Below are 10,598 nucleotides of genomic sequence, written 5' to 3' on the forward strand. Positions count from 1 at the left end.
TTGGTGGATAAGATTGAACGAGACGGCGAGATTTGAGAGCTGCTGTCTCCTAGCTAGCTCAGGTGGTAGCTCAGACTGTTTCATGAAATGAGGCCGCAGGCATGCCTGAATAGTGAATATGAACCTTTTGATTCGTCGCCGCAGATCAAAAGAGATACTAGATCGCCTTCCCTTCCCGCAACAAAAAGAAAGAAGGGGAATATTATATATTGTACTGTAAAAAGAAAAGAAAAGAGAAGAAAAGAGAAGGCTGGATAGACACGCAATACACACTTTGGATATTACTACCCCCTGGCCCTGCCAGGGCCCGGCCCACACTCACTGCCGGTGATGGATTTCTTTTCGGGGGAGCCATTCTATGCCAAACTTGGCGTTTGGACTCTACCACCTTTCCCCACTTGTTTCCCGTCCCCCATATAACACAGTGAAGTACCACCTCCACCTAGCTAGCTAGCTTCTTCATCTTTACCCCCACACGCTCTGACACTCCTCACATAGAGAGAAGTGCGTACAGAGATCAAGCTGTGTAGAGAGAGAGAGTGAGAGAGAGATGATGGAGGTGGGCATGGCGATGAAGGTGGTGCTAAGCCTATGCTGCGTGGGGGCGTGCTCCCTCGCGATCTACCTCTACTACACCGTCTGGGTGGTGCCGCAGAGGCTCCTTGCCGGGTTCAGGAGGCAGGGCATCGGAGGCCCGCGCCCGTCTTTCCCTTACGGCAACATCGCCGACATGAGGGAGGCGGTCGCCGCCGCAAAGTCGGCTCCCCGAGCCGGCGGCCGCATCGTCCACGACTACCGCCCAGCCGTGCTGCCCTTCTACGATAAATGGAGGAAAGAGCATGGTATATATGTGTCTCCGGCCATCAGCTTATATTTTTGCTTTATTCATCCTTTTGAAGCATCTTCTTCCTGTTGCATACATACATATTTAGCTTACTAATTTTTCAGTCTAGTTCTTTTCCCTGAAAAACAAAGTCATCTTCATATTTCTCACCCCTCATGCCCCCCATCTGGCATCGGCCACCAAATAGTTTGCAGCGTTGCTCCCAAAGAAGAGAGGGAGCTTATCTAATTGTTTTTTGTTGTTGTTGTTGAGGGAAGGAGCTTAGTAGTAAGCACTAACAGAGCCCAAAGATGCTTGATTGTTTATATTAGCACATACATATTTAGCCGAATGATTGATTCATTCTAGTGTTGGACACTAAGCTGGTGTACTCCATATAGCAACAAACATAGGTTGGCCATTTTAAAATTCTGGCATCATCAAGTGCAATCTCTCTCAGGACCCGACAATGATGAGGTTCCAGCTGAGCAGTAGGAGTATTAAATAAATAAATGGTTTCCTTAAATAAATCAACCTGTCAATCCGTATTTGTGATGTGGATCTTAAGTGAATTCTAGAAGTTGCAACGTCGACAGGTCGACTAAACTTGTGGTGGTCTCGTGCTGCTGAATTTCAGAATTTGGCCTTTCCTGTTGCTGCATGACACTGTTGGATAGCAAGGATGCATGTATATTACTAATATTATTAGGTGAGCTAGGCGCCATCAGCTTGCAAGATTTAACTGATCTCTCGGACCCACCCTACTAAAACTGAACGACCTTGCTATAGGTACGACAGAGTGCCTATCCAACACTGTACGATTAGAGACAATCCTAGATAATTCAGTTTGTGGGTCATATCATTTAGAGATGATTTACTCTCTGGTCGTATTGGTCGGACGAAAACACCATCGTACGCAGAGCAGTTTCAAAAACTGGATGATGTAATAGGAGAGGACATGCGCGCCCACAAAGAACAACAAACCCAACCCCCTATACGATAGTACTTCTATTTTGTTTTATAAAAGGAAAAAAACAAACCACGTAACTGTAGAGAGCTGAAATGAGTCAAGGCGATGAACTCCTTGTACTTGTAGATCCTATCCTCTAGTTTTGGCGTGATGCAAACGATGTAGCCGTGAGCTAGCCACGCTCGGAAAGTTTGGGTTTGAGCGTTGGTTTTGATGACAGCATGTGCATCCATCCAAGCTCCCTCAAAATAAATCTTGTTCGTCCTTTGATGCATGCATGTATAGATAGCGGCTAGCTTGCAAGTAACAATATGTAACTTGATGCACTAAGCAGAAAAGACACAATCAAGTCACATGGAAATGGTCGATACTACCGGAGATTAGATTAGAAGAGTAATTTCAGATTATCCATGATGATACATACGATACGATACGATACGATAGAGGCGAAACAAACAGTAGGCAGCCCCGACATATCACGTCAGGTGGGTGGGTACGCAACGCAACATAGAGTACGTACTACGAGACCACCTCTGGCTTCCCAACGCCAGCAACAGCAACGCCATCCATTCCTCCACCGGTGCGGTGTCCGCGCCGGGGTGGATCATGTCATGTGTGGACCGCCAGAGACGATTGGACCGCCGGCACGTCCATGTCGCGCGCGCGCAGAGGACTTGGGAGCCGGAGCTGGAGCTATCGCCCCCGTGTGCGCCTGCATGCATGCGCGTGGGCTCGCGCCTCATTTGGCCGCCGCCAGCCAGAGCGCGCGAGCTCCCGTCCACCGCTTTGCGGAGGGGCGCGTGATGAGGCGATCGGCCGATGGAGACGCCGCTCCCTCAACTTGGCTGCCTGCCGGTTGTGTCGTCTCGTCTGTCCCATTCCGCACGCCTGCGCTTTCACCTTTTCTTTTCTTGAGCGGCGTGACTGGATCGCCATTCGCCGGGAGGAGCCGGACTCCTGTTGGATGCCCACCGTCGTGTCGGTTTGCGGTCGTTCCGCCGAGGTAATCCAACAGAGCCGTCGATGGTGACCGGCAAGCCAATGGCAATGGCAGGAACGATCCCTAGCTAGATAGATTCCTGCTCTCTTTTTTCTTTTTCTTTTTGACTGACTGATGAAACGGAATACACTCATTATTTTCTCAACAGTACAGTACATCTTGATTCTATGTAGTATGATGAACATGTATTTTTGGGCGGGGTTCATTCATTAACCTGGTGGCTCGACATCAAGTGCAGGTCCAGTGTTCACTTACTCCATGGGGAACGTGGTGTTCCTTCACGTGAGCCGGCCAGACGTGGTCCGGGACATCAACCTCTGCGTCTCGCTGGACCTCGGCAAGAGCTCCTACCTAAAGGCCACGCACGAGCCACTGTTTGGCAGAGGCATCCTCAAGTCCAACGGCGAGGCTTGGGCCCACCAGAGGAAGATCATTGCGCCCGAGTTCTTTCTCGACAAGGTCAAGGTACGTAGCATTCTCAGCTCCAGCTAGATAATGCGTCGTGAGTGTTCTCATTTGGTTTGGACCATGCATGCCCGGCAGCAAAACAACATTCCGATCCAGCTAGACAGTGTCTGATAAGATTCTAGTAATTAGGACCACTTACAGCAAGTAATCCTGCATTATTCTGCGCTGCTGTTGTACAGTACTCTATTTAAGAGCAGCATATATACAGCTAGACTCATTTTGTATCTTCATATATATAACCAAACCAGGGAATGGTGGATCTGATGGTAGATTCTGCACAAACACTGCTCGAGTCATGGGAAGCGAGGGTCGACAAGAGTGGCGGCACTCTAGACATCAAGATTGACGACGACATAAGAGCCTACTCCGCAGATGTCATCTCCAGGACATGCTTCGGAAGCAGCTACGTCAAAGGAAAGAAGATCTTCTTGAAGCTCAGAGAGCTGCAGAAGGCCGTGTCCAAGCCAAACGTGCTAGCTGAAATGACCGGCCTAAGGTTAAAAAAATGTTCATCAAAATGTAGAAACTCTCACAATTCACCATTTTCGTCGGTGAAGGAACATAGACTAAGATCCTCATTCTGCAGGTTCTTTCCTACCAAGAAGAACAGGCAGGCGTGGGGGCTTCACAAACAAGTGCACAGACTGATACTAGAGATCGTCAAGGAAAGCGGAGAGGACAAGAATTTACTGCGTGCGATACTTCACAGCGCAAGCAGCAGCAAGCTGGGGCTCCGCGAGGCAGAGAACTTTATAGTGGACAACTGCAAGAGCATATATTTTGCAGGATACGAGAGCACAGCTGTGACAGCTGCCTGGTGCCTAATGCTCCTTGGCCTGCACCCAGAATGGCAGGACCGGGTCCGGCAAGAGGTCCTGGACGTCTGCGGGGGCCGTCCACTAGACTCCCAATCACTTCAGAACATGAAGAACGTATGTTACATATGCTCCCCCATCTTCAGAAGCTGATCATATTATGATGATAGCCTACTGACTTGAACTTCACCTTTGGAAATACAGCTGACGATGGTGATTCAGGAAACCCTGAGGCTGTACCCAGCAGGCGCCTTTGTGTCAAGGATGGCCCTTCAGGAACTGAAGCTGGGGGGTGTGCACATACCGAAAGGCGTCAACATCTACATCCCTGTCTCCACAATGCACCTTGACCCCAAGCTGTGGGGTCCTGATGCCAAGGAGTTCAACCCGGCACGCTTCTCCGACGCTCGACCCCAGCTGCACTCTTACTTGCCGTTTGGCGCCGGCGCTCGGACCTGCCTCGGCCAAGGGTTCGCCACGGCGGAGCTCAAGATACTCATATCTCTCATCATCTCCAACTTTGCGCTCAAGCTCTCGCCGCTCTATCAGCATTCCCCAGCGCTGAAACTCATAGTGGAGCCGGAGTTCGGCGTCGACCTCACCTTAACCAAAGTGCACACTGCTTCTACTACTACTACATACTAGGAGAGGCAATGTGGCCTCGATATAATAATGTTAGCATCCGTCCTGGCTCATGCAAAGAAATTTGTACGTACGTACGTAGTTTAATCAATGAATGCAGCTTGCTTGAGAGAATGTACAGATACACACGTTCGAATTTGTTCAGATATGATCGTTCTCGTGGGTATGTTAAGGTTCAGCTGAACTAGAGGAAGGTGCCAGATGAGTAAATGTCCTAATCTTTCATTCAAGAAAACAGTCGCAGCTGTTATCATGAGTACCCAGGTCAAAATACAACACCAATTACAAGACTAGAGTGTAGTAAGCATGTGAATAAAGGAAAACAAAATCCTGTGTGGAGCACTAAGCGTGCAGCATACTTTTGTCCAACTTGCAACACAAAATGTGTGAATGGGTCAATCATCCTTCTCACATAGCTTGATCATCATCTAAAGTTGAGAAGCTCAGCAAGAGTTTAAATATAAAAGCAGTGCCAGCACAATGTATACAGTACTACAACAAAAAACACCTTCACAAAAACAACCGAAAACAAGAGACTAGGCTCAAAATGATTCCCAAGGAAAAGGATATACAATCAACAACTAAGACGGCAAATAAGGCAAAACTACAGAAAACGTTGGTTCTGCCACCAGATAATGTCATTAACCGTAAGCAGTACCGATGTTTAAATTAGACTGAACATTTACATGGTGATCAAGGTAGCGTAAGTGCATACCCCCACACCAATAGCAACAGATGCATGCATGATTCACAAGTCATACAGGAGGAAAGATTACCCTCAGAGCAAGGAGGGATTTACAGCAACAAAGCCAACAGGCATTCAAGTCAGCGTGAACATCCTTGCAGCAACTTTTGAACACGATTAGCTTTCACATAATGCTGGAACTGAAATCAGTTCAACTCAACAGCAGAGACACGACAAAGAGCCTCAGCCTGACACCATTTTCACAACAATGATAAGAACATTAAGCGCTATCAAGGGCATCCGCAAAAACTGAGTGGCGTAGATGAGCCCCACGATCTGCCCCTTCAACGACTTTGTTTGCCCATTTCCTGAAACTTCAGACATGCTCCATCCCCTGGGACCAAGAAAGCGGTCTTCATTCAGGATCGCCAAAGAATTTGCAAGAAGCAAAAAACCCTCCAGCAGCATCCACAAGCCCATCTCTGTATATGAATACCATAACTCTGTTAGTTGAAATTTTTGGTACTTATGTGCCACCAATCATAACTGAACCAACAGACAATTCTGTCAGCATGGATTCAACATAGCAAAGTAACATCATCTTCTGAAACATAAACATGACTGGACAAGAAAATACACTAACACATACGTTATGACTTCCACCAGGCCCAGATGTGGCACTAGAATGTTAATGATATACCATGAAGTTTCTAAAGTAAATTTCAAGGTTCACTGGGAAAGATCCCTCCGTCACAGGAATGCCCATGTCAGCAAACCATCACTACGGAAATAAGGTGACCAACACTGAGAAATTCACACTAGGGAGTATATGAACAACTAGGGAATTTCTGAAAATCACGCTAATTAATAGGGAACAATCCAAGGACTGCAAACCAGGGTGCCGTACCAGGCGGGCAGGCCTAGCGCGAAGCACAGGGCCCATTTTTTTCAAAAATAAACTGCTATTTGTAGTATCACTTCAGGATAACTGAGGATGGTAACAGCGAAGAAAGATATGGTAGGACTCAATTGTTCACAGCAGACAAAAAAGGCTAGAGCAGTCCGAATTACAATCCAGGCAAACTAGGGGTTCGCTTACCGGCAAAAGGAATCGAAATCAGATGGATGTTTGACTGGTGATGGGGATTTGAAGTTCCAAAAACAGGGTTATGGATTACGGTGGAAATAAACTAAGGTAGCGAGAAGCCCTGAGCCCCTGACAAACTGTTTTTTTTTTCTTTTCGGCTTAGGAAATTCAAGCTTACTATCAGTCTTGAGTTGTGCAAAGTGCTTAACACCCCTAGACTTTGATGGTCTTTTTTGATTTATATCATGGCCATATAGGAACACAAAACAGCAACCAAACCAGCAGCTTGCACTATCAGCGTATCTCGTTATCTCGGGTCTTGCCGTTGTCATCCATCTATATAAATTCAGGACAGATTTTATAAACTAATAAAGGCATGGGCACTGATAATATTGACATCATTTGCATCATCAAAACAAAATAAAATATATGCACAAATTATTCAGGAAGTTAACATATTGAATTTTTGTGATTGCATAACTATTTTTTTCTACCTACTGATTCCTTCTAATTTCCACAAGCTAGCAAACTCTTGGGGACAGATCACACAGATCCATGATAATCACAAAAATTACTAGCCCAATAGCTCACATAGATGCATGCTAATCACACAGATCCATAGGAGGAGGAGATTCGGGACAGAGCATGTGGATGGCGGCTGTGGGCGTGCGTGTGCGTGCGGGGCAGGGGTGAACGCGCGTGCTCGCGCATGGGTGCGTGTGGGTGCTCGCGCCTGTACAGGGGCGAGGGGAGCATCTCCCATGGCCACGGCAGCCATGGCAGGGAGCTCGGCTCCGACCAAAACGCGCGCAGGGAACGGCAGCACCCCGCCTAGCCGCCTGCTCACATCGGCATCGGCAGAAGCAGCAGCGCAAGGGGAAGAGGGAGATGAGAGGGATCCGAGAGGGAGGGGAGGAGGAGAGTTCAACCTCTGCGCGGTGAGGATGCGCGCCGGCGACGTGCTTGCGAGGCGACGGGGCGGCGAGATCCGTCCGCAGGAGAGAGGAGAGGAGTGAGGAGAGCGACGCGAATGCGGGTGTGAATCGACAGGGAGAGAAACCCTAGTCCTCTTGCTCGCGTGGGTGCAGGCGTTTTTTTACACAACCTTGCAAACTTTATTAAGTCGTCACAAGTTTACAGGACGAAGAGAAGATCCTAATGGCGAACAGGAGACCATGCTCTATGAGAGTGTGAGCCTTTACATTTGATATTCTTAAGACCAACTTTAATAGGGCGACCCATTTTGTCCGCCGCCGTCGTGCCGACCCAAATGGACGCGCGTCTGCTTTTCGTCCGCGTGCGACTCATTCCCGATCCATTTTTTAGGCGGATTTACGTCGGTGCGGACACGTGACGGACGCGCGCACGCTCGCCTTCTCCTCCCGGGCTCGCTAGTCGGTGGCACATTGGCCTCCCCTCATCCAACAGCAACCCTCGCCCGCCTCCTTCGTCGCCGACGCCGCCGCCCATTTTGCCGGCGACTCTGCCAGCTGCCGGCGCCTCCACATCCGCCCAACAACGCCGCCCATTCCCACGTCGCCCGCCACCGCCGTCTTAACGCTGGGGAGCCGACTGCTTCCCACCCCGCGCCCCCACCCCCCACCACACAGCCGCCCGCGACCAAGAAGCCGCCTTGCTGCCCCGGCCAGATCCTCACTGGCACGCTCATCGGACGCCGACCCACTCGTCGGACGCTGGCTGGGCAGCTAGCTGGTCCGTGCACGCCGCGACTCCCTTCGCCGGCCGTCTCCTTCGTCGACGCCCGCAAGTTGTTCGACAGTTTGCCAAGGTGCAAAATGGACTCCGCCGACGAGTTCTTTTTCACAATTTCCTTTGCGACTCCGACGATTCGTTGTCCGACGAGGAGGAGGAGATATTGGTTGCCGTGTTGGTCCATCACCACCTCAACAGCCAGCGGCCGTTGTTCTGTGCCTCCATTCCGGGCCACCTTCTGGCATTGCATCGCAACCGAGAGAGCGGTTATTTCCTTCTTTGGAAGGACTACTTTGATACAACAAACCCGTTGTTCAAACATCAAAAATTCCGCCGCCGTTTCCGTATGAGTAGGCATCTTTTCAACCGTATTAGAGAGGGGGTGGTCGGCTATTATGACTATTTCGAGTGCAAAGAGGATGCCGTTGGCAAGATTGATTTCTCCTCTTATCAGAAATGCACTGCCGCCATCCGAAGGCTTGCATACGGAGTGCCCGGTGATCTCATTGACGAGTACATCCGTATGAGCGAGTCTACATGCCTAGAGTCCCTGTATAAGTTCTACAAGGCTGTTATTGCTGTGTTTGGCCCTGAGTACTTGAGAGAGCCAACAGCTGAAGATACAGCCCGTTTGTTGGTGATGAATGCCAGCAGGGCTTCCCAGGGATGCTTGGCAGCATAGACTGCATGCACTGGGAGTGCAAGAACTGCTCTTCTGCTTGGTAAGGGCAGTATAAAGGCCATGTCAGGGCTTGCACTGTCATACTAGAGCCGTGGCGTCTCGAGATCTCTGGATCAGGCACTCTTTCTTTGGCATGCCTGGATCACACAATGATATCAACGTGCTTCAGCGCTCGCCGGTGTTTGCTAGGCTTGCCGAAGGCAACGGCCCACCGGTGAACTTTACTGTCAACGGCCACAACTACGACAAAGGATACTACCTGGGTGACGGTATCTATCCTTAGTGGACCACTATTGTCAAGACAATACCCAACCCTGTCGGAGAGAAGAGGAAAAGATTTGCCCAAGAGCAAGAGAGTGCTAGGAAGGATATCGAGCGTGCCTTTGGTGTTTTGCAATCTCGATGGGGCATCGTTCGGTATCCTGTTAATACCTGGAGCACGCAGAAACTGTGGGAGGTGATGACTGCTTGTGTGATCATGCACAATATGATCGTAGAAGACAAGCGTCCGGAACGTCTGTACGATCAAGGGTTTCAGTTTCAGGGTGAGCATGTCGTGCATGGGCATGGAGGAGCGGCAACGTTTGAACAGTTCACCCAATTTCATCATGACATGCGTGATTGGGAAACTCACGTGCAACTCCAAAATGATTTGGTTGAGCACATGTGGGCTCATGTTGGCAACCAATAGATGTATCTTCTTTTATTTGTTTGCAAAACTATGTGAGATATTTTTTTTATTCGGCTTGTAAAACTATGCTATTTTATTCGGTTCAAACTATACTATTTTATTCGGTTCAAACTATGTTATTTGACAAATTCATCAATGCAAAGTAGGGCGGCCAGCCAGCCACGCCGGCACATATGGGTCGGCGCGCTGCCGACCCATATCTAAAACAGGGCGGACGCTGGGCGGGCGGCCGACCCAAATGGACAAAGAGCGGACGAAATCGTCGTCTGTTTAGGTCGCCCCATTGGAGTTGCTCTAAATTCATAACTAAGAGCATGTCTAACAGACCATGTATACTCGTGCGAACTGTAAAATTTTGGTGACTATACGGGTTTGACCATTTTTTGGGTCAGACTAGAGCCCGTATAGTCGCCCGGCCCGTAAACAATTTTACGGTGGCCCACATACCACGGCCCCCTCCCCGAGGCGGTATATCTAGGGGTTTGCCGCGAGTATATGGGCCAAAACCCTATCCCCTCGCCGCCGCGATTCCCCATTCCCCATTCCCCTTTCCAATTTCTCGTCGCCGGTGAGAAATCCGCCACCCCCGCCCACCGATCTGTGACGATATGGAGCTCTGGTCGGCGCGGTGACGGCGAAGACCCAGAGCGCAAGCGCTGCATCACCTCCGACGCGGCGCGCAAGCGCGCGGCCAAGCGCTACACCAAGTACGGGCTCCCGGTGCCGCTGTCCCTCCTCCACCACGTGATGGAGGAGTACGGCCTCCGCCATGCGCAGCGCTCCGGCGCGGGGAGCTCATCCAGCACAGGGAGCTCTTCCGGCGCGGGACTGCTTCCGGTAAAGGAGAGGGAGTCAGGCAAGCTCCGCGCCGTCAAGATCGAGCCGGGAGGAGCGCCCATGCGGCCGCGGCGTTATCGGCCCGGAGGACTACCTCATTGGGCCCAACACGGAGGCCTTCGAGGCGGCGCTCACCGAGCGCATTGCGCGTGAGAGCAGGAGGAGGAGGACGTGCGTCGCCGGCG

At 50.1% G+C, this 10,598-nt stretch overlaps 2 protein-coding genes across 3 annotated transcripts; one reads left to right on the forward strand and one right to left on the reverse strand.

Annotated features, from left to right (window-relative positions):
• Positions 1 to 347: 347 nt before the first annotated feature.
• On the forward strand, positions 348 to 4,905 carry LOC123097572 (cytochrome P450 714B3). Of its 2 annotated transcripts, XM_044519344.1 has the most exons (5): positions 360 to 842; positions 3,032 to 3,258; positions 3,510 to 3,757; positions 3,848 to 4,193; positions 4,281 to 4,905. In XM_044519344.1, exons 1-5 carry the CDS (start codon positions 551 to 553, stop codon positions 4,719 to 4,721), a joined length of 1,554 nt encoding a protein of 517 aa, XP_044375279.1. In that variant the 5' UTR covers positions 360 to 550; the 3' UTR covers positions 4,722 to 4,905. The 2 variants fall into 2 exon arrangements, with proteins under 2 accessions (XP_044375278.1, XP_044375279.1); XM_044519343.1 differs by having other exon boundaries at positions 348 to 842; positions 3,510 to 4,193.
• Positions 4,906 to 5,319: 414 nt separating this feature from the next.
• LOC123097573 (protein transport protein yos1) lies at positions 5,320 to 7,606 on the reverse strand. The gene is made up of 2 exons (XM_044519346.1): positions 7,420 to 7,606; positions 5,320 to 5,885 (listed from the first exon to the last, which is right to left on the reverse strand). Exon 2 carries the CDS (start codon positions 5,881 to 5,883, stop codon positions 5,647 to 5,649), a length of 237 nt encoding a protein of 78 aa, XP_044375281.1. The 5' UTR covers positions 5,884 to 5,885; positions 7,420 to 7,606; the 3' UTR covers positions 5,320 to 5,646.
• Positions 7,607 to 10,598: the final 2,992 nt, after the last annotated feature.

This window comes from Triticum aestivum, chromosome 4D (genome assembly GCF_018294505.1).
Source record: "Triticum aestivum cultivar Chinese Spring chromosome 4D, IWGSC CS RefSeq v2.1, whole genome shotgun sequence".
NCBI lineage: Eukaryota > Viridiplantae > Streptophyta > Magnoliopsida > Poales > Poaceae > Triticum > Triticum aestivum.

Coding starts and splice junctions, on each gene's coding strand:
- LOC123097572 (XM_044519343.1), top strand. CDS start 551: ATGATGGAGGTGGGCATGGCGATGAAGGTGGTGCTAAGCCTATGCTGC. Junction 3,259..3,509: donor TCTTTCTCGACAAGGTCAAG/GTACGTAGCATT, acceptor TAACCAAACCAG/GGAATGGTGGATCTGATGGT. Junction 4,194..4,280: donor CACTTCAGAACATGAAGAAC/GTATGTTACATA, acceptor TTGGAAATACAG/CTGACGATGGTGATTCAGGA.
- LOC123097573 (XM_044519346.1), bottom strand. CDS start 5,883: ATGGGCTTGTGGATGCTGCTGGAGGGTTTTTTGCTTCTTGCAAATTCT.